Source organism: Xyrauchen texanus, chromosome 46 (assembly GCF_025860055.1).
Source record: "Xyrauchen texanus isolate HMW12.3.18 chromosome 46, RBS_HiC_50CHRs, whole genome shotgun sequence".
NCBI classification, from domain to species: domain Eukaryota; kingdom Metazoa; phylum Chordata; class Actinopteri; order Cypriniformes; family Catostomidae; genus Xyrauchen; species Xyrauchen texanus.
Window position 1 is genome coordinate 18,637,143 of NC_068321.1, and position 24,548 is coordinate 18,661,690.

General features: G+C 37.5%; 1 protein-coding gene across 1 annotated transcript; it reads left to right on the plus strand.

Moving 5' to 3' along the window:
- Nucleotides 1-520: 520 nt before the first annotated feature.
- Nucleotides 521-22,946, plus strand: LOC127638407 (C-Jun-amino-terminal kinase-interacting protein 1-like). Its single transcript, XM_052119925.1, has 12 exons — nucleotides 521-825; nucleotides 4,570-4,681; nucleotides 10,474-10,773; nucleotides 15,112-15,193; nucleotides 16,210-17,211; nucleotides 17,736-17,808; nucleotides 18,258-18,427; nucleotides 18,529-18,632; nucleotides 19,009-19,125; nucleotides 20,639-20,709; nucleotides 20,887-20,985; nucleotides 21,385-22,946. The coding sequence occupies exons 1-12, from the start codon at nucleotides 755-757 to the stop codon at nucleotides 21,455-21,457; spliced, it is 2,274 nt and encodes a 757-aa protein (XP_051975885.1). The 5' UTR covers nucleotides 521-754; the 3' UTR covers nucleotides 21,458-22,946.
- The last annotated feature ends 1,602 nt before the right edge of the window (nucleotides 22,947-24,548 follow it).

Consider the following 24,548-nt stretch of genomic DNA (forward strand, 5'->3'; position numbering starts at 1 on the left):
TAGTTAAATATGTCTTCAGAAGCAATAGGCCTATAGTAGGTGTGGGTGAGATCAATATTTAAGTCCTTTTTTTCTATAAATCTCCACTTTCACATTCTTTAATGCTGTGGTTTGAATTTGTTTGTTTTTTCTCCAAAAAACAAAATGCGGAATTGTCCATTCCAACCATTAATGAAATGCATAAAGATCTGTCAGTAATTAACAAGGCTGAGAGAAAGGAACAAATAAACTCTAATGATACATTATATATCACGGATGTCCACAGGCAGCCTTGCAGATGTTTACATTAATGTGTTATCAATGGCATCGATCCTATAAGACTTCTGCTCTACTGCTGCTGGCCTGCTCTAGTGTGGAGGTGGCAACTTGGGCTGCATTGATCTGGACCATCAGTCACAGGGGTGGCAGACCCATTAAGTGGAGACTACGCCTCTCTCTCTCTCTCTCTCTCTCTCTCTCTCTCTCTCTCTCAGTCATCCACTGCTGACTTTAATGGCTCCATTGAAGGACACACGCAGTGCAGTGCAAGGAGTGTCAGGGGTTTACAGTATGATGTTTCCATGGGAAGTGAGGACATCCACAGCCACTCCAGCTTCCCGTGGCTGATGTAACCCCATGAGGACCCTGTGAAGGACGTTTCTCTAAAGGACCTCTAACCAGACCTAGAGTGTCGGACGGGTGAGGAATATTCCCATAACTGCCGGCTCCATTTATCCCCAAGAAGGGTCCATCGCCACCCCGCCCTGCCCCGCAGATGGTGCTCTGCCTGGCCATGGACTCCAGAGAGAACGGGGACAGCTGGGTGGAAGAACAGTGGGAGAAATGGTACAGTAGTAGCCTACTTTTGCAACGGTGCCCCCTTTACGGCCTTTTTCGCTGCACTGAACTGACCTTGGATCAGTGTATGTGCTCTGAGATGGGGGTCCTGCGATTTGTATGGGCTACAATGTTAATATGCGCCTGTGCGCAGTAGTTTAACTGACCTTGGATCAGTCTATGAGATAAACTAACAGTTTAAATGTTAGTTTGGTGCGTTTGAAAGAAAATATTGCAGGAGTATGGCCGCAACTGAGTGAGAGATAAAGATTTTTGTAATTTAATATGTCAGTATGGTCAGGGCTCGAGTTGAGGGGGGGGGGACGCGATGGGATGAAATCCTTGTAGCAAGAAATATCAAAAAAGCATCCCCCTTGTAAAATCAACATCCCCCTTACCATCCCCTTTAGATCAATTGTGTCATGTATTACTTAGAACTAATTATGAATTTTCTACAGTTGATAAATAACAGACTTTAAATAAGGGCGATTAGCCGGTCAGATTTGTGTGTGAGGTTGCCAGATTTCTATAGGTGAAATCCCCAATTAGATCTTGACAATTGTACAGTTTGGATTTCATCTTGCAGGTGACGCTTTAGTCCCGCAATCTGGCAACCTTGAGCGCGCGAGCTCTCTCTCCACTGTGAAAAGATGCCGGTTTTCTGAAAACATTGTAAAACAGATATGTCACAGTTTAGCGATGGGTTGACTTGTTCTTCATAGTGTTCACATGAAAATTACGGCACTGAAGGTAATGCACGATTTCAAAAGTTTTGTCCACTTTCAAAAATGGCCAAGAGAATAGTTCAAGAAAATATTCAATCTTTCATTAAAAAGAAGAGAACAGAATGTAAGATATTGCTATTAAGATATGATGAGTGTACAGATAAACATGTACATGTTTTTAATTCAACCGATTTTCAGCCCATAAAACGCTTTTGTGTGTAGAACAAATTTTTACACCACTGTTTAAGCATTCTTCATAGAAACAGCACAAACTTGGTTTAGTTCGGTTACTGGAGCAGAAAATGCGTGTCTGCAGTGGGCTACATCGATATATATTTATAAATTCATGATCTTAACGTGGATTCTTTTCACAAGATTCCTCATTAAGGGTAACAGGTGGATATTATGGCCCTGTGTCCTAAGGGTCAATGAAGTAATGCTCATTTCTGTCCAGATCTATTAAATTAAAAATACATCAAATATTAAATTAACATTTACTTGAATTCACCTCTTCTATGATGAGAATATTTTCAATTTCTGACTTTAAAGTCATATTGATATTTTTTCTGGGGCTTAAAATAAAATTAAAAAAGTCACATGGTGTCCAGAGACAGTAAAAAAAAAGTCAAAGTCTCATTAAAAATGGAAATTCATGAAAAAAGAAATGTTGGCATGACTAGTGCAGAATAAACTTTTATTGTTATTTCTTTCAAAAATAAGCAGTGTAACAATTGTGAAGTAAAATATTTTAAAACGCTTTTATCCACCAAATAAAAGTAATGGGTGTAATCAACATGCAGGGTTGGGAGGGTTACTTTTGAAAAATATTCCACTACAGATTACATGCTGTAAAATGTAATTTGTAATGTATTCCGTTGGATTACTCAAGGTCAGTAACATATTCTAAATACTTTGGATTACTTCAGCACTGGTAGATTTATTTCACTTGTTTTGACTATAAAAACTCTGCCAGTACAGTAAACAAAATACACATGTTAAAAATACATTCTCTGAAAAACTTAAATATCTTATGCAGTGTTGTTTCTAAAACAAGATTCATCTAAACTGATCTTGTTTTAAGGATTTTTTGATATTTTTACAGGAAAACAATCCAAAAATTATTATCAAGAATATGATTTTTGCCTTAATATCAAAGGTCTTACTAGAAAAAAATAAATTATGATCCAACTTGAATTTTTTTGATAAAAAAATATGATCGTGCCTGCTAACATGTGCATGTAAAATGGCAGAAATAGCATTTTTACTTAGCGTAAAGCTGACAATTTACACAAGGTTTATTTCTATTTCTTCTGCTCCAAACTTACTTCAAACCTACTTCTGTGTCTGCTCGTATAAATGTATCACATAATAAGAAAGTGTTTCACCGCTGTTCAAATGTACTTTGGATCACATCATTTATATGTATAAATGTTTTCCATCTGAAAGGACTAAATATTAAATTAAACAAATGACAATAAAATGCAACGTAATCTCTTCAGTAATCAAAATACTTTTTGAATGTAACTGTATTCTAATTACCAATTATTATATTGTAACTGTAGTGGAATACAGTTACTTATATTTTGTATTTTAAATATGTAATCCCGTTACTTGTATTCCGTTACTTCCCAAAGCCTGCCAACATGTAGGTTTATGTTGATCATAAAAACCATAAAACAGAGCGGACACCTTTAAACCCTGAAAAAAAAGTCTGAGCATGAAGTTTTAAAAAACGTCTGATATTTATTTTGACATTTTATGAAAAGTCATGTGGTGTAAAACGTCTTGATGTTTTTGACTCAAAAATTTCATAATACAGTATGTATAAAAAAATAAATTAAAAAAGCATATATATATATATATATATGTCATATATATATATATATGATTATTGTGTATATATATGTATATTTTTTATCTTGAAAAATGTGTTCGAAAACATTTAGGAAATTCATGATTTAGTTGTTACACTCGCATGTGTTCAAGGTGACAATTTTAAAGTAAAAAATTTGTTCTGTTTCAGTTTTTAAAAAATGTATGAAAACAAAGATACAATTTCTGAGAACATGACAGAAGTGTTTTAAACTAGATTTTTCAAAGATTTCTCGTTTTAACACCTTGGACAACCATATTTGTCAATGACCCATAAGTAGTAGTAACACAGGTTTTCTTCTGATATTGCATAGTAAGAAAACGTAACTACTAAAAGCTAAAGTTTGTTGATCAAGTTAAGTTGACCAAATGTTTTCTTTCTTGTTGTTATTGTTAAATTATCTAACAAGTAGCTAAAAGTATCTACATTGTGTCAACCTGCACAGTAGCACATATATAAACACAAATTAGTGATAATGTAGCACATTTGAGTGCTTTAAACCTTTTTCTAGCTTAATTACTTGATCAGTCAATGGCTGAAAAGCCGCCAGCTTGCAAACAGAGAAGAGCAGAATTGTGTTTACTTGTGCTTTCTTATAAAAGATTCCCAATGTGAGTAACTTCTAATAATATTTTAAAAAAAAGATTAGGCCAGAAAAAATGTTTTTAGATTTAACCCTCTGATGCATGATATCTACAGTGGACAGATCTTTAAAAGACATTTTTAAATATGCATGGTGTGATGTTACATCCAAACCACTATGGATGATTAACTATTATCCCTATCTATAGTTCTATGTGATTGTCTACTTTATGCGTCATTGTGGTTTTTTTATGACAACATAAATTCATTGGCTGTATGATGAACGAGGTGATGCACCAATAACAATTATTAATCTAGTATTAAATATCTTCTATTGCAGTACACAGATGTGTAACTGTCTCAAAATACAGAAAAGGCTTAAGTTTAACGATCACTATAGGCCTACAATTAACCTAGTGGGTTACTTCATTGCAGCAGTCTTGAAGTTATCAGCTCTCGAGGCGAGCTGCGCCCTTTCTTGTGTAATGTTTGTCTTAGAGATATCCTCGTGGAAGTATGACATAGTGTGTGTCAATGTCTGTGTATGTGGGTGTGGGTGTGCTGACACTGCAGGTTAACTCATGATATCAGTCTAAGTGAATATGAGGACGATGACCTGTCAGAAGTGACAGAAATCACGGATGAGAACGGAATCACCCTCAACCATCTCGAGCTCGATCCTAAAGTAAGTTTATACTCCAAACAAACTTATTACTAAAATCATACTATTTGTTTTTTATTTTTTATTTTGTAGGTTTTTCAATCCTACAACCTACTGATCTACAAATAAGTCATGAATTCCTTTATACTCTAATATCAGTTACTGATTGAGTAAACTTGAACTGGTTGAGTAAACTTAAAAGAGTAAAGCAACCAGTTGCAAAGCATTTTTAAGTTTACTCAACTTCAGGCAAACAAGTTGTACCAATTGAACAATTCAAGCTGTATTGTAAGTTCCATGAACTCAATATAATAAGTTCAGCAAACTCACAAATATTAATGATATTTACAAGTCAATTAAAGTTCAATAAACATGCATTTTGAAGTAGGTTACAGATTACCATAAATGTCAATATTCTTGAGATATAAAGACATTCTTTACTAAGCAGATTTCTATGTCAGATCATGCCATGTGTCAAATGGTTGGGCTGACTAATAAAGTGGAATGTGTAACAATTGCTTTAAACTTTATGAATTCAACAAGAATATTACGGGTTCAATACAAGTTAAGCTTAATTGATAGAATTTGTGGCATAATATCGATTACCACAAAAATACATTTAGAAAAAAAGCAAAAATCTGGGTTCCAGTGAGGCACTTACAATGGAAGTGAATGGGGGCCAATTCATAAACTGGAAAATACTCACTTTTCAAAAGTATAGTCACAAGATGTAAACAATTATTATTATTTAACACATGTTAATGTTCATTTATGTTTAACCCTTGTGCATTGTTCAAATTCACTACCCTTTGGTTATGTTCGTGGCTGAAAACAGCCACTACTTTAAACTGCTGTAAAAAATGTATCAGATAAATATTTTTTTTGCATAAATCTATTAATCAACCTCAGTCCTGTTCAAAACTACTAAATTTTTTAAAAAAATTCAGGATTTTAACTCTTTAATTGCCAAATTCATAAATGATGTCACTGATTGGGGGGGGCACAAAATGACGTATTTTCAATATAAAATGTGATTGTGGACTGGATTTTTTTTTACCTTTTATCACAGTCTTGGACATGTCAAAGATTAGAAACAACATTGGTTTCGATGCATTGTTAGTTTTTGTGCAGCATCAGATTTTAACTTTTTCTCCCTCATTTACTGTTCGTGGCTGTTTTTGCCCCATTGACTTCCATTATAACCACATTTTTTGAATGCAAAGCCATGACACCATATAGTCACGCATTTTTGATTGTTTGTGGTTTTCCCTGTTGGGAAGAGGTAAAATTTGTCATTTTTACTGTTGATAACCACGTGGCACCATTAACCCTTTAGATAGGCCTGTGCAAAAAAAAGCTTAGTTTCTGGCTTTTACATGGAGTTATATGGCGTATAATAGCATATTAAAGTGTGTGTGGGTGTGTGTGTGTGTGTGTGTGAGAGAGAGAGAGAGAGAGAGAGAGAGAGAGTGTGAGAACTCACCTTGTTATTTTTTAGTATTTTTGAAGCTGCACATGACAATGAGAATAATCATGCAAACATTGTCAAAACACAAACAGTATCTTCTAAATTTATCTCTAACAAGCACATGAATTCAAGTAAAAATTAACAGGAATAGGATGCATGTAGTAACAAATGTGTAATGGCACATACCTTGTCTAGATTGTCGACACCTTATCATCTCTAAAACTTCACTACAAGTCAAGCCCTTTCTCATGTTGCTTGCTGCTCTTCTCACCATCAAATGACCAGCAGGCTTGCATGCAAGTGTTTAAATCCACTTGCTTTGTTTTTGATTATTCTGCATTTCTCACCATCAAAAGGCACTTTGTTTTTGTTTACTCCATGTAGTTGTGAGAGCTGAGGTGCATGTTTTGATTTTCTCAGACGCAACAAGGTGAGTTCTCACACTCTCTCTCTCTCTCTCTCACACACACACACACACCAACACACACCCACACACACACTTTAATATGCTATTATACTCCATATAACTCCATGTAAAAAAGACAGAGGGACCAAAAAAGAAGCCAGAGATAATCGCAGATTACAACCGCTGCAAGGGAGGTGTCGACAATCTAGACAAGGTATGTGCCATTACACATTTGTTACTACATGCATCCTATTCCTGTTAATTTTTCTTGAATTCATGTGCTTGTTAGAGATAAATTTAGAAGATACTGTTTGTGTTTTGACAATGTTTGCATGATTATTCTCATTGTCATGTGCAGCTTCAAAAATACTAAAAAATAACAAGGTGAGTTCTCACACTCTCTCTCTCTCTCACACACACACACACACACACACACACATACACACACCAACACACACCCACACACACACTTTAATATGCTATTATATGCCATATAACTCCATGTAAAAGCCAGAAACTACCTTTTTTTTGCACAGGCCTATCTAAAGGGTTAATGGTGCCACGTGGTTATCAACAGTAAAAATTACAAATTTTACTTCTTCCCAACAGGGAAAACCACAAACAATCAAAAATGCATGACGTATATGGTGTCATGGCTTTTGCAATCAAAAAATGTGGTTATAATGGAAGTCAATGAAGCAAAAACAGCCACGAACAGTAAATGAGGGAGAAAAAGTTAAAATCTGATGCTGCACAAAAACTAACAATGCATCGAAACCAATGTTGTTTCTAATCTTTGACATGTCCAAGACTGTGATAAAAGGTAAAAAAAAAATCCAGTCCACAATCACATTTTATATTGAAAATACGTCATTTTGTGTTTTTTCCCCCCCAAATCAGTGACATCATTTATGAATTTGGCAACTAAAGAGTTAAAATCCTGAATTTTTTAAAAAAATTTAGTAGTTTTGAACAGGACTGAGGTTGATAAATAGATTTATGCAAAAAAAATTGGAAAAAAATATTTATCTGATACATTTTTACAGCAGTTTAAAGTAGTGGCTGTTTTCAGCCACGAACATAACCAAAGGGTAGTGAATTTGCCCACAGTGTACTGTTGAGTTTTTGAAAATTTTCAAAGCATTTTCCTAAAATATGTGTGAAAATAAGATTTGTCACCAAAAATCATTCCATTAGCTGAAACACAGAGAAAGTTATGGCCAAAAAACGACTCAAAAGCACACCTTAGTGGCTGAAAACAGCCCGAACAGCACACAAGGGTTAACTATATTAACTTTATGCTTAAATATAGGCTATTATTTTCAATGAAAATTTTTACCATAATTTTTTTTCTATTGAGTCTGTGAAATAATGTCTTTTAACTTAAGGTGTAAGTTCACCCAGAAATGAAAATTCTCTCATCATGTACTCACCCTCATGCCATCCCAGATGTGTATGACTGTCTTCTGCTGAACACAAACAAAGATTTTTAGAAGAAGATCTCAGCTCTGTAGGTCCATACAATGCAAATGAATGGTGACCAGATCTCCAAAAGCTCAAAAAAGAATATAAAGGCAGCATAAAAGTAATCCAGTGGTTTAATAAATGTCTTCTGAAGCGATCCAGTTGGTTTTGGGTGAGAACATTCACTGTACATCTTGACAGCAGTCTCCTTGGCTATTGTGATTTCAAGCTGGATTACACTTCCTATAGCGCCATCTAGCGTTCTGCACATGAGTCAAGCACTAGGAAGTGTAAAACCTAGCGACTGCAATGGCAAGATGTACAATATAAATAACTTACATTTTGGTCTGTTCTCACCCAAAACCAACTGGATCGCTTCAGAAGACATTTATTAATCCACTGGATTACTCTCATGCTCACTTTATATTCTTTTTTGGGGGGGATTTTCCCCCCTTTTTCTCCCCAATTTGGAATTCCCAATGTGCTCTAAGTCCTCGTGGTGGCGAAGTGACTCGCCTCAATCCGAGTGGTGGAGGATGAATCGGTTCATCTGTTCATCTTATCACGTGGCTTTCTGAGTGCGTTACCGCAGAGATATAGTGCATGTGGAGGATTCACGCTATTCTCCGCGGCATCCACGCACAAGTCACCATGCACCCCACCAAGCCAATTTGGTTGCTTAGGTGACCTGGCTGGAGTCATTCGAACTCACGACTCCAAGGGGTGTAGTCAGCGTCTTACTCACCAATTTATTGTCTCTAAGCATATAAGTACATAAGGATTGTGATGCAGGTTTTGCTCTAATTTTGGGATGGATGCCAGGGTGCCACCTGGACATACCTATAAGGGTTTAACATCATCTGCTCAGAGCCTTTAGCTAATCTCCAGTGGGCTACAATCCAGGTATGGAACATACAGCTCTCTAGCACTGCATTATCTGATATGTAGCTCAGAAGTCATGCTTAAGTAATGCTTAACTCAAGCATAGATTTGGCATAGACAGATTTAATGCCACTGTTTTGGCATGAAATACAGAAAATATTTTGCATATAATTTTACTGTAAATTATGTTTGATAATTATCTGTTTCATATGAAACCACCACGTGTTTTTCAGGTGTGTGCGATGTTATTTGTTTATCATTGAAGGGACCAGTTGTCCTGTGGTCCCCATGAGGAAAGCAGCTTCATGAATCCTACAATGGGGACTACAACATGTCTTAATTAAAATCTTAATTATAATTCCCAAAGGTGTCTTTTAAGATTAGGGTTAGCAGCAAGATTAGGTTTAGGAAGTAGTAATCCGAATTAGCTTCATTAAAGAACAATAGATGTCACTGGGATATCCCCACCTTGATTGACATGTCGTCTGGATATATTTGTTTGTACTCTAGTCACTGTGCATCCATCCAGCCTGTAACCAAACAGTAACTCATCTTTGTAGACCCACAGGCTTACGGCCCCAAACTGAATGAAAGATCATTTGACAGTACAGAGTGAGCCACACAGCAAAAATATGTTTCTTGGTCAAACGCTGAGAAATCCATCCGTTTTCTCTGGCAGTGAAGTCCTGTTTTACACTCTTAACTTATAGAGAATACTAGCAATTCAGTGTGCAATATTAAGGTTAAAAGAGGCCATGGTGTTCAGAGCCAAAGTAAATTGGCAGCTTAGTCATGGACATTAATGCCAAGTCAGACCCAATCACTTCTGACTTTTTACAGTTTATCTTGGACACCACAATGTCTGACCGCAACCAAAACAAACATCCATCATTTTAAGATTTTACGAAATGTTGTTGCTAGTTCATTGGCAAACAGCGTTGTAGTGTAAGATCTTCCTTCTATATCATGTTCTTGGTCATTATTTTCTCTTGTTTCTCATTAAAAATTATGCATCTAAACATCATTACATAGATGTTCTTTAAATGGCTAGTTTATCCAAAAATACTTCATTAATCACCCTCACAGATTTGTTACCTTCCCCATCCCCCCAGAATCTACGCCACTGCATCCTCGTGTTTTTTTAAATTGGTATGGCTTTCTTTTTTTCTGAGGAAGACAACGGAGAGAAGGGTGGGACATTGGCCACCTTTTACTTTCATTGCATCTTTTCTCCATACAGTGAAAGTGAATGGTGACTTAGATTGTCCAGTCCATAACATTATTCATACCACCTCCTTTTGTGTTTTACAGATGAAAATACGTAATACAGGTTTGTAACGACATGAGAGTGAGTAACTGATGATAGAATTTTAATTTTTGAACGGACTATCCCTATAATGAACATGTTATTAATACCCAACACACATTTTTGGGTGTTTATTTTGCCTGGCTCTCCTGGCACGCCTTATTTTGTTCTCTGAGATTGAATTAGCTTTCCTCACAGCAGCCACAGGCTGATGTCATCACTCACCTCTGATTGGCTGACTGCATCTGACTGCAGCTTGACTCTAAAGCTCTGCTGCCTGCTCTTCCCAGGATCACATGACGCAGCCAGCCAATGGCACGCCGAGGAGCGGTCAGAGGAGGGGGGTGGTGGATTTGCAGACGGAGATGCTCCACTTGGACCTGATTGATGCAGAGGGAGGAATCCAGGAAGAAGAGGAGGACCAGAGGCGCCTCGATCCTGTCGATGACAACCACAAGGAGGAACAGGGAGCAGGGCTGCCTGTCACCCAGCCTAAACTGAAGGATTTCATCCCTGCTGTCGCCATGGATACCTACCGGCCCAAGAGACCAACCACCCTGAATCTTTTCCCCCAAGTGCCAAGGACTCAGGTGAGATGGATGATTTTGATTGCTGGTATCAAGGCCTTTTGGGTCCAAAAGTTGCTTGTTGATCACATCTAAGGCAAATGGCGACCTACATGCAAATTGACAGGCCTTTTGAAATCTTTTCACAGTAAAATGACCATACGCTGTAATGATTTCCATACAGCACAAACAGGAATTTACCTTCATGGTGTGCGCCCTACACCAGATCTCAACCACTCATGTCCTCATGAGTGCCTTTATTGTGAATATGATATGGGGTGTATTTTCGGTGTATTGTCATGTTTTTTGCCCGTGCTAATCTGTGGCTTGTAGCGACGGTTGTTTTTGATACTCCCGGCCGGTGATGCTGATGACGTTTCCTGTTTGTGAGCTCCCACTCTGGGAACCTGCTACTGCTGTTCGCCCTCCGTGTGTAATGTGATCCGACATAAAAGAGAGGGAGTGGATCATTACTGTTGACCTGTGGGGGTCAAACAGCAGGGGGCAGCACTCTAATGGGACGATTCCTAAAAGACATAACGAGATGGGATTAAAAGCACTGCTTTTGTTGGATGTCATGTGTGGTGACAGTTGTTTGAAAGGGACCTGTTCTCTGTAATGTGTTTGGAATAGATTTACATTTTAGGTCTAGAAAGAGGAAGATAACTTGCTGATCCATCCATCCATCCATTCCGTGCATCTAATTTGCTATTACATAATTTGACAAATTACATATTGCTATTGCCATTTTTGCAACCGTACTCTAACGTTATCAGTACCAGCCATATATTGACCTATATTGGTTGACGTATAGTATATATTATAAATTATTTGAGATTAAAATTATATTTCATCTGACGAAAACCTGTTTTAGGCCTTAAACTTGAATGTGCTTATTATTAGATGTCCTAAATGTCGTCCTTTCCAAAAACCTTTGAACATAAATATTTTTAATAGTCATCCAATGACATCACAGACTTTATAAATGGAGTATGTTTCTAACTATTGCTTTTAATGAGCTCTGCATTGATTTTTGGAGTGCTTTAATGTAAATCATGAGTAGCCAGGTTGTCTTTTTGGTTTTTTTGTGGTCCATCATGGGTAAAGAGGCAACTGGCGCTCTACTAGAGCAGGAACTGAATGATTTAAGTAATTGCCCAGCACTGTGCAATCTCCTGAGAAAACTTCCAACTGAAACTTAGTATTAGAAACTTAGAAATAGTGTATTATGCTGCGTGCTGTCATTTCTGTCAAATGTCCATTTTTGGTACTTTATACAGGCCTTTCTAGTTATAAAGATTACAAATAATGATTTTGTGGAGTTTTTTTAAATAATAAAAGCGCACATGTATCCTGTAGGGCACAATATAATTTGTATTTTCAATGCAAAGCAGTTTAAAGGAATAGTTCACCCAAAAATGAACATTCTCTCATATTTTCTCACCCTCATGCCATTCTTTCTTTTGTGAAACACAAAAGCAGAATGTACATGCTACACTTTTCTGAATGTAAAATGCAATCAGATGGTGACCAGGCAGTGTCAAGCTGTAAAATGGACGAAAATGCACCATAAAATATTTCCATATGATTTACGTGCTATATTCCAAGTCTTCAGAAGCCATACGATGGCTTTGAGTGTGGATCAGAACACATTTTTTTGTTATTCACTGAAAATCGCAGCTCTCAAATCTCATTCACACTGTAATTTGGGTTAAAAATACAGGTTTCAAACTACAAGAGGGTGAGTAAATGATACATTTAATTATTAGGTGAACTATGCCTTTAACCTATGTTGAGTTAGGTCAACCCCATACCATTTATCCAGCCTGTACTGCAGTAGTTGCATAATAATATTTAGCACCTTATGTATATAGCATTACAGCTGGCAGCTAGTCAAACGTCCTGTACCAAAAGTCACCTGATACATGCAGGTGTTTCCATTCGGTTGAATAAATATGTTGCCCTGGAGACAAAATCGACTTGAAGAAAGGGCAAAACTTGTCAGTTTACAATGTTAGTGTAAAAACAAGCCTTTTGCTTTCAAATGTTTGAGCATTTCAGCACACCAAATGATATCCTGGTCAACAGACTTCTTTGCGACTAAGGAAGATGGTGGATGACTGTAAATGTGCTTCGGTGTCTTTAATCTCGTAATCTTGGCTCGTCAGATCTCTCCTCGTCTGCAGCACTGGTCAAAGGGCATTTGAGGAATTAGCAGAGGAAGAGCTTTTCCAATGAACGTGAACTGAGATATTGGTTACAGTGAAAAAGTGAATCTGAAATGTATTTGGCACGAAAATATTTTAGCTAGCAAGCTCGAGGCCAGCATATTGTTTGGCACACTTAAAGTCAATGTGGAACTCATGTGCAACCTATTTTAGAGAATCAGAATGAGCTTTACTGCCAAGTATGCTTACACATACAAGGAATATGTCTTGGTGACAGAAGATTCCAGTGACCCAACAATACAGCAACAAGACAAAAATACAAATAAAAAGTGAATAGAAAATATAAGTATATATGGAAATAGAAATAAATCTAAATAGACTAAACTGTGTATTGCACATAATTATTGCTCAATGGGCCCATTTAAATTATTCATGAGATGGATAGCCTGAGGGAAAGAACTGTTCCTGTGCCTGACGGTTCTGGTGCTCAGTGCTCTGTAGCGCCGTCCGGGAGGCAACAGTTCAAAATGGTAGTGGGCTGGATGAGTGGGGTCCAGAGTGATTTTTCCAGCCCTTTTCCTCATTCTGGATGTGTACAGTTCTTGAAGGGAGGGCAGGGGGCAACCAATAATCCTCTCAGCAGTCTGAATCGTCCTTTGTACTTTTTACTGCAGTATTTTTGAGTGAAACTGGCTTTTTGACAAAAATATTGTAGGACAGGACTTGATTGGATTGCGAAAAGTGGGCATTACATACCAGAATGGACCCAGTTAAGTGGAGTTGATGGGTAAGAGGTATTTGTGATGTCAGTCAAAATGGAAAGTAGTTTCAGAGGACGAGCAAGTTAATAGATTTCGATCAAAGATTGAAGATTACATTTTTTCTTTGCTTAGAATAACGTGCACCAATTATTTGTTCACAAACACCAGGGACTTGCATTAAAACACTAAATAGTGTCAATTTTGACTTTTTGACAGTTATTTCTATATCTGTAAAGCAGAACTCTCTTCTTTTATAGAGAAAATTAAGAATTATGAGGAAAAGTGTCAGATTTGCTCCATCTCGTTAACGATTGGATGGCAGTTGGATGGCTTAGATTTTTCCTGCGGAGAAAAAGGATTATTTAATTGCTAGTCTGATATTATTAGGGCCAACAGTAATAGACTGAGACAGACTTCTCTTCTTAGAAACAGATTATTAAATAAGATCACGACAAACTGTCAGCATAGAGTTACTCCCATCTGTTTCCTTTTTCTGCGTCCGTTTTTGGATGCACTGTATAGGAGCATCATATAAGCCATCTGTATCTTCCTCCGTCACAAACACTACTGTTTTCTACCCCCACACTTACGCATACACTCACACATGCCAATTCCTGAATCATCAATGGGTGTGTTGCTATGGCAACCTAGGAGTGTCAGTATTAACGGTGCATCATAGCAGCGTGGACAACTGGTGAGTCAGCGACGTGAAAGAGCAGTAAATTTCTTTTCTGGTAACTCCCATTTACGGATTGCCGTTAGGTGTGTGTTTATGACAGAAAGCATCTTGAGGGGTGCTGGTGATGCTGAGAATGTTAACAAAAACAAAAACTAAGAATATCTCAGCTCTGTAGGTCCACACAATACAAGTGAATGGTAGTCAAAACTTTGATGCTCCAAAAAGCACATAAAGGCAGCATAAAAGTAATCCATATGTCTCAAATGTTTTACTTGATGTCTTCTGAAGCGATCTAATCGGTTTTGGTTGAAAATAGACCAAAATGTAACTCATTTTCCACAATAAATCTTGACATCAGCAGTCTCCTTGCCTATCATGATTTCAAGCTCATATTACACTTTCTATTGCTAGACTCAAGCGCAGAGCGCTTGATGGTGTTATAATCATCGGCAAGGAGACTGCTGATGTCAAGATTTATTGTGAACGTTTTTTACATTTTGGTCTACTTTAACCCAAAACCGATTTGATCGCTTCAGAAGACATCGATTAAACCATGTGAGTCATATGGATTACTTTTGTGCTGACTTGATGCACTTTTTGGAGCTTCAGAGTTTCATTTTTGGGTGAACTATCCCTTTAAAATTTCACAAATGTCAATGCAGTAGATATCAAAATATAAAACCAAGTGGCATCTGCAAACAAATGATGATAGACCATTTCTCAGAACTAACTTAACTCTCCACTTTAATTACAGGACACAATAAATAACAATTCATTTGGTGAGAAGGATCGGAGAAAAGAAAAGAAAACCCATTCCTCATCACCGCATATTAAGGGTGAGTCATGGCTACGTGCCACATGCTGAGAATGTGTAAAACAAGTCATTTTTTAAACTCAGTTCTATGCATTAGAGAAATTAGCTTGAGATAAATGAAGGAAATACAGTGGATGAGCTGCACTGATAAATGCAGTTATGAAACAGCTGTTAGTCATCTTGTTATTGTACTTGACATTTTACTGATCAACAAAACATTACATTAATGATGATGTTAAATCTTTAATGTTAATTGCTCCTTGCTAGAATGAAGTCAGTTTGAACTGGTGACAAACAAGCTTGCAGAACCTCAAATGTGCTGTTTCATTGTTAGTGTTTTTGTAGTATTCTGTTCGAAGAAATGAAAATGTGTTTACATGCTGTTATTAACTTAATGGGATTTGCGTCAATCCACTTACCCTTAAGAGTTCATTGGATGTAACTTGTGTCTGAATACACAGCTAGCACTATGAAGAAAGGTTATATGTTGTTTTAAGTTTATTTTTGTAATTTAAACAAATAATTTCTCCTTTTCAAGCTCCTGTCCAATATGCAGACAATTATTAACCATCCGTAGGTTGCTTGCTCAAAACAGTGTAAACACTGTGGCTCTGTGACGCTATCAAAGCATTGCTCTGTTTGAGGTGACCGACATAACAACATTTGCTCTGAGTTTTGGGCAGAACTGTCAGTTTATCCCAACAACTGGAGATGGGGGTTGTTGCTTGGAAACAGTCATTATTTTTTCAATTCCATTTGGTGCCACTAGTGGCACAGAAATTTCACTTGGAAGCTTTAAGAAGAATCAATTCCAAAAAACAAAGGACTACGTAGCTACATTTGGTAAATACATAGACACACTTATTATTATACAGGTAACGTTGGTTTTTGCATTGCTTTCTATGCTGAGTGAATTCATCATAGGATCATAGGAATTTTAAGTGGTATTAGTTGACATTTTATTCCATAATCCTCTTCGGATGTTTTTCTCCATTAGGCTTACTGCCTAATACATAATCTTCTGTGTATGTGAAATAGGGGATCTGGTGCCCAAACCTGAGCAAGTTAGTAGCACCAATGGGGACAAAGTGCAGGCCAGGGCTGACGCCAAACCACGCGGCCCTACCTCCTCCACGAACAAAGCCGCAGCCTTTCACAACAAGCAACAGGACAAGTTATCCGAGTCTTTGAACAACCCCACTGTGGTGGCACCCTGCACACAGGCAGTTATGAGGGACAAATCTGGGGAAGTCACCCTAATAGAGGGTGTCTTTGACATCGGTACCATTTGCAAGGAAAAAGCCCATTATCACACTGTAAATGGTTTTCGGGAACAAGTGCAGTACCCTGTGGAGAATGGTGGAACGTGTCACCAGTCAGTCGAGAGAAACAAGGACTATCATATATCAGAAGGAAATGCCACGGAGGAGATCCACCTCACACCGGTTAATGGCGAACAGGAGCGACCTTTTCTGTCACAAAGCAGCGACAGCAATCGCATGTCTATCAGTTCGGACACGGAGCTGCCTCCCCTGCACTATTACCCATTGGCAGGTGGTGCAAACCCTTCCATTAGTGAAGAAGATGAGGTATACCCACCCACGCCCCCTTGTAGGACTGTCAGCCTCAGCGACACAGGGGACAATAGTAAGTGGGCTGAAACCCACAAACCGAAAGCAGCGAAGGATGACAAAGGAACCTTAAGGACGGCGGCCGTCAGCACGGATGCCTCAGGACTTACGTATGACTCAGTTAAGTACACCCTGGTGGTGGACGAACATGCTAAGCTTGAGTTAGTGAGCATCAAAGACTGCTACAAAGGTTACGATAGTGACAGTGACAATACCGTCTACGAGTCTGCCATTGATGAGGACGAGGAGGATCAGGTAGTGGATGAGGAGGCGGAAGAGTCGGGCGCAACAGGCATGAGGAGAGACACTTCCTGTTTGTCTGCCGACTCAACCACTGACACCACTTCAGACATGCCCTGCTCCCGCAAGTTCATGAATGTCTTTGTAAATGGAAGGTCGCGCTTCTCTGGTGAGTGGCAGATCTTGACTCTTTGTTCAAAGTTAAAAGATCCATTAACATTCAGTTTTTATGGGTTTTAGTGGTGGAGCCCAAACAGAATGGCAAAGGTCCAAGAATGGAACCTTGTGGCACTCCTTCCCTGCATGTAACCATCAAGACTTTTCCTCGATAAGGGGTCTGCTAAAGTCAGATCCTTCCAAAATTAGTATTTATATGCAAAATACACTGATAACTTTCAGAAATTAACATGACATTTGAAATGATTTTTTTTTACGTCATAACATAAACATACATGCACACATTGAATAAGCCACCAGAATACAAGTCTAGATGTTTACATGCAGAGCAAAATTGGATTATTGGGCAAAACCTAGGCATGTATTACCTTTCTGCGATAAAAGAAGGCATTTGCATTACTTTACACATTGTCGGGTTATTAAGCATGATCAGAGTAAGATTCTGCATACACACTCATTGACACTTACTTACCTTCAGTGTTTTAAATGTGATATGAACTTTTTTCTCACTCTCAGGTGCAGAGTTTGGACTCTTCTCCTGTGTTATTAATGGAGAGGAAAGAGAACAAAGCCACAGAGCAGTGTTCAGGTACATTTAAAACCATACAAAATAAATGATGAACAGCTAATTAAGCAAGTAAATTAATAACCAATTGACTGACAAGTAATATTGAAATATTCAGAGAATATTTGGGGTAATTTACTACAGCAACACACCTGCACACAAGAACTAACACATGATAGAGTAATAGGACATATCCAGCTTTGCTAATGTATACTCTGTGTCCTAACCAGGCATGCCACAATAAAGATTCAAGTTACTTAGTTCCAATATCTACAGAATTGCACAGCATTTTTGCTTTCAGATTGGGCAGACAAATTACTCTGGAAACATATCACGATGTGCCTGGTTAGAACACAGCAATAGTTTTTTCGAAGTCACACTCTGCTAACATGTGGTATCCTATGTCACTCTTTTGGGGATCTCCCAATCCGACTGCATTCTACTAGAATTCTTGTTTGTTGGTTTCTTTACAGGTTTATTCCTCGGCATGAGGATGAGTTGGAGTTGGAGACTGACGACCCCTTGCTGGTAGAGGTGCAGGCCGAGGATCTATGGTGCGAGGCCTACAACATGCGCACAGGATCCAGAGGCATCTTCCCTGCATTCTACGCCATCAAGGTGACAAAGGATGAACACGTTAAAGGTAACCCCTTCTCTCACTATACTGTTGTATTTTAAATATTTGGGTTTTTGAATCTTGTACTTTGAGGAGTAATAACTTCTTATGTGTATTACTTTATTCAGAGGTCAAAGGTGATTGGATGGACAAATTCTGGGTCAAATTCCTTGGTTCTGTTCAAGTGCCATACCACAAAGGGAATGATGTGCTTTGTGCCGCAATGCAAAAGGTAATCAATATCTTTGTCATTACCTATATTCTAATAGTGCAGGAATATTAAGGGTTTAATACAAGTTAAGCTCGATCGACAACATTAGTGGCATAATGTTGATTACCACAAAAAATGTGTGGTCCATTGTACTTTCACTTCCATTGTAAGTACCTCACTAACCCAGATTTGTACTTTTTTTTTTAAGAAAAGTAGGGGCAAGTCAAAACAGATTTTTGTGGTAATCAATATTATGCCATGAATGCTGTTGATTGATCTTAACTTGTATCTAAACTGAAATATTCCTTTAATTACCATATGTTTGCATAGTAATTACACTGACATATTGTTGTTCTATGTAATCTGTTATTCATATACGATCTGATTATGTCAACAGATTGCATCAAACAGGAGAACGACGATGCAGTTCAGCCCCCCTTCACCCTGCATTCTGGAAATCAACACAAGAGGAGTGAAGATCATTGTTCAAGATGACTGTCGGTCTTCAGGAAGGGTTTGTATATTTCAGGAGCTACAAAATTCTTCCTTAAAATTACCCCCAAACACATGGTTTTCAGATTTTCATAAATATGCTTTGGTTCTACTCATGCACTTCAACTTTATTAATTACAGTATAACTTGATTATTTACACAATGGCAAGAAAATTAAAAGGATGCTCAAAAGGATAGTAACTAACAGGATGGAAATAATGAGTTAGCCATTGTTCAGTGAAGGATTGCGAGTTACGTAGCTTACATGAGGCTAATTTAGATTTAGATTTTTTAAATCTAATTTTAACCATCTTCTGAAATTTTGATTTTGTCATATATAGTTCTGTGATTCTATCAAACAGGATGGAAACCATCTAATAGCGCAAAACATCAAAGAACGAATCAAATCCATTGCTAATACTTACTGATGTTTGTGCCGGTGTTTCCAATCAAAATGTCACTTCCTGGAGGATGATATCATTAAGGAAATGGCATTTGTTAGTTAAAGGGATATTAAAAAAGACTAAATAAATTGATTAAATTGCTAGCCATTGCCTAGGCTGTGCTCATGACATGTGGTGCTGTTGCATTGCAGGTGACCCGAGTTTGAGTCCCAGCTTGTGAGGTCGTTTCCCGATCCCATTCCCACTCTTCTCCCCTGTCATTTCCTGTCTCACCTCCATTAACTCTGTCATTCAAAAAAATAACCACCTGACACATTTCTTTATAAATTGCTTCTTTATGCTTCTTGCTTCTTGTCTTCTTTATTTTAGAAGCCAGTGCATAGCACCATGGAAAATGGCAAATTGGCAACATTTGCTCAAACCACAGTAATACAATTATTTAAAATTCACCCTGTGTTCACTTTATTGTGATAATAAAATGAAACAATGTTTTCCATCTTAAAAAGTAATTTATTTATAAAGCACATTTAAAAAAATAAAAAACAGTTGTTGAGCCAAAGTGCTGTACAATGCTAGGCTAAAACAATACAAAATAAGAGCACACAATTTAAAAAACTAAATGTAAATCAGAAATTACTAAATTAATCCTTAAGCAAAATCAAAAGGTAATAAATACATCTTCAAACAATTGTGATATTAATATTTTATGTAAAATATTAAGACTGGGCATAAATGATGCATTTCTGTTTTTGTAAATATTGACGTGAATCTCATTTTTGTTATCTAATATTGTACAGAAGACAGATTCAACTCTCATGACTTCATCTTTAAATGACTCCCATTGCCATCTAAGTTCATTTTCCTCTCAACTGTGTTCAGTGACGCAGTATTTACAGTTCCACCGTTATGCAATGAAGCGTCTTAAGATTGAATAATAATCTGCAGCCATAACCCTATGAGTGAATTTGTGAGTGAGTTCAGTGATGCAAATAACAGGGTTGAGTTAATCGCACATACTGACACGACTTCACAATGTACTCACATCATGTTTTAGCAGCTTACAATAATGTTTTTCGCTCTTTTAGTACTGATTAAAGCATTCTTTTTTTTTTTCATTTCATTTTTTAACAGGGTGAGAAGTGCTTTCACTTTTTTCAGTTGAAAAACATCTCTTTCTGTGGATGTCATCCGAAGAACAACAAGTGAGTATAGAACAGTTGCCCCCCTCCTGTAAATTCAATAACCCTATTTTTACCAAACAGAATGTCCCCTACACAGAATAATGAGAACATTAACATATGACTGACACCAGATGAAATAGGCCCATGTTACTGGCAAGAATATTGAATAAATACAAATACTTCTTATGTGTCTTTCAGGTATTTTGGACTAATTACAAAACATCCAGCTTCCCAGAGATTCGCCTGTCATGTGTTCTTCTCAGATGATACCACCTCAAACCTGGCTGAGTCTGTAGGGTGAGTGCTCCATGTACTTCATCATGTACTTAAGGATCTTTTTGCTGATTGGCCAAAAAAGCTGTGTTTTTGCTGATAGGTCAAAAAGGCAGAATGCTTTTGCTTATTTGTCAAAAAGGCAGAATCTTTTTGCTGATTGGTCAGAATCATAATTATGTTGGAGTGCGCCAGAGTCAGGTTCTGTTACTAAGTACTTTTCTGAATGCATAATACATTGTCAGATAAGTATGAACATAACAAAAGTGTCTAGGTTTAAAACCAATTCTAGAACTTCCTACATTAGTTCATCATGACATCAGGATGCCTAAATCAATTTTAAACTATGATTTAAGTGCATATAAATTGCATTTGCATCAGTCAGGATAGTATCTAACACTTGTTTTGTTTTTTTTCATATAGGAAAGCTTTTCAGCAATTCTACAAAAACCATATGGAATATTCCTGTCCGACAGAAGATATCTTCCTTGAATGACCTTTGATATATTTCACTTTTTGCATTACCACATACTATATGAGGTGTCGCATGATGGTGGTTCTAAGCCTCTTTGTAACGAGTCATATTGATATTATATTGTCGATGTCTATTTTAGACAAATGTTAAAATCAAAAAACACCTTGAGTGTTTACAAAACTGATATTGGCAACAGCGCAACTACTTTCACCTCTTATGACTCAAGTATTACTGACTGGTGTAAAGCCTTACAAACTAGTTTAATAACTAAAAAAAAAGTTTGATGTGACTTTTAAAAGTCGTTTTTTATTTATTGTTACTAGTGCAAAGCTTGGTTTTGAATTGATGCGAAGCACAATGTCCAATGCATTAATAACGGAAAACAACACGTCAGTTAGAAAGGAGAGCCTACAGCTTGTCTGGATCCAAAATCAAGATCTGTTTTTCGAAGTTTATCTGAAACCAAAGCAAAGTGGATATACAGTACTATCTGGGGCAGTTCCTTCTTGAAGTTAGAATGGAGATGGACCATGAAATTCGATTCATATCAAAGTTTGTGCTCTGTCCGTTTGGTGTAAAAGGTATTTCTGACCCTCTTGGTACCCCTTGGTCTTTTCATGCTAAGCTTAACCCTGGTTGTTTTTAACCCTGGGTTTAACGTTTCACACATACAATTTTAAAATGGGGTTAGCACTGCTTTGAGCCCATGACAAAGGTATACAGTTTGAATTATAAAACCAGGGTAAAGTATAAACAGTGTGAAACATGGAACAAGATCCCCCAGGGTTAAAAATTACCCTGGGTTAACAATATGTTAAAAGCCCAAAACAATGTTGTACGTAAAATAAGGTAATTGCTACAGTTTATCTATAGTCGGAAACTCACAAAGTATGTTTAGGCATCACAAAACAATATAGCATCCATGCTTACTTCTGCGAGTGCATTTTTGTTCTTGTATTTAATGTGTTTGAATTCCAAAAAGTTTCTCTGTTAAACAGAGTGTTGTCTTTCAGTCTCAGTATCCCTGAAGTATGTAGCTGTGAAAACCAAATAATTTTCTTTTCTTTTTACATATTATATCAGATATATTATTTATAATTATAATAAAATGAAAAGAATCTTAAATTATTTTATTCTGGCACCTAAAACATACAATGAAGATGAAAAACTGTCATAATGACAGAATGTGGTCTATATCAATGGTGCTGTGGGAAATGGCTGCATGATAATGAAAAGTTTGTGCATTCTAATTTATTTCTGATACAAAAAAAGTTTCAAAGCCAAGACCTACAATGGACTCATCTGCACCATTCCGTTCAAAATGGAGAAAAGAAATGTTGCTCAATACTTTTTTCTTTTGCAAAACCTTTTTTCTTTTGCAAAACTTTATTTTATTTTGCAATACTTTATATTTTTGCAAATATATGTGGCATGGAATTGACTCCATACCTTACAGCGTACGCTCTGAATGTATAGCGTTAAAAACAAAACAGCGCAAGCGCATAAACACAGCGCGCAAGTGAACTACAAAAGTGTGAGCACCATGACACAGCTCGCACGTAAAATGTAAACCTGCAGAACTTGCAAATCCCAAACTCGAGCACAAAAAGTATGATTGTGCACACAAATTAACAACTCGCGAGCAGAAATAACAAAACCGCGAGTCATGATAGGTCTCACTTAAGTGACTGCCGTGTGGGCATATCTGCGCGCGTGAGACCTATCATGACTCGCGGTTTTGTTATTTCTGCTCGCGAGTTGTTAATTTGTGTGCACAATCATACTTTTTTGTGCTCGAGTTTGGGATTTGCAAGTTATGCAGGTTTACATTTTACGTGCGAGCTGTGTCATGGTGCTCACACTTTTGTAATTCACTTGGGCAGTCACTTATTTCCAGGGGTTTCAGTACAGCGTAAAAATGTGACGTGTAGTGTAGGCGTTCTCCTAATTCAAAATTTGCATCAACAAAAACATTTACCGATTTCCCTATTTTGTCTTAGATTCTCCATGGCTGTTCCATCAGTTTGCTGTCGCTGTTATGAAAAGCCCGCGGAAAGAAGGCACTATAATGCGCATTTGTTTTATGTCATGGCCACGCCCCTTGTTGAAGGCACTAGCGAGTTATATTCGGCACACGCTCAGCAGACGCACACAAGTCGGTTTGACACTCAGGGGCGGGGCCCAAGGACTGCCGAACAAATCCTGTATTGATTGCCTGCATCTCGTCGAATCTCTCCTGATTGGCTGTCGTTGGACAAGGACAGACAGAAAGCGGATGATGGCAGACAGTAAAGAGGTTATGGATTCTTTCTAAATTCCTCCTTAATTTCTTGTAGCTGTAAGATGTTTTGTACGTATACAAAAATATAATTGTACATATATATATGAGAGGAAAGATGACACTAGCTGCGTTTGAATAAAACGAGAGCGCATCCATCCGAAGTGTGATAAGAGACATGAAAAAAGGGCCGGATGAGCGGTCATTATAAAGCCTTGCTACTGACGACGACCATTTTCGGTCATATAATGTTGCGACTGACAAATCAGAATCAAACATTTCAGTGTAATAAGAATCTTAATGTACATTTGATTTCCTAACCTGGCCATATTCTGCTGCAACTGCTGTGCTTTCCCAGCCCCAAGGGTCCTAGGGCCTGACTGGCTTCCTCTCTGAGCCTGCATTTCATCTACATAATTAATTCATGTAGAGGCTGATGAGTAGTGGATGGCCCTTGCAGTACCACACTAACAAGCTGGGAATCTGACATCTAGCTATCTACACATTACACTTACCATTTTGTGAAAACTAACGTTCCCTTCAACATTAATGTTAGATGGACCTGCGTTCAGGGTACCTCTCAAGTTATATATATATATTTATATAGACGCACAAAACATCTTACAGCTACAAGAAATTAAGAAGGAATTTAGAAAGAAACCACAACCTCTTTACTGTCTGCCATCATCCTCTTCCCAGTTCCCTCCTTTGGAAAAATAAAACCCATTTTATTACGAAATCACAGTTAGTGAAAGAGTAGAATAAGGGTGGTATCAACGCCTTGGACTTTGAATCAATGTTTGGGGTATTTAAGAGTAAATGGTTTAAATCATA

Coding starts and splice junctions, on each gene's coding strand:
- LOC127638407 (XM_052119925.1), top strand. CDS start 755: ATGGTGCTCTGCCTGGCCATGGACTCCAGAGAGAACGGGGACAGCTGG. Junction 17,212..17,735: donor TGGAAGGTCGCGCTTCTCTG/GTGAGTGGCAGA, acceptor TCTCACTCTCAG/GTGCAGAGTTTGGACTCTTC. Junction 18,633..19,008: donor TTTGTGCCGCAATGCAAAAG/GTAATCAATATC, acceptor TTATGTCAACAG/ATTGCATCAAACAGGAGAAC.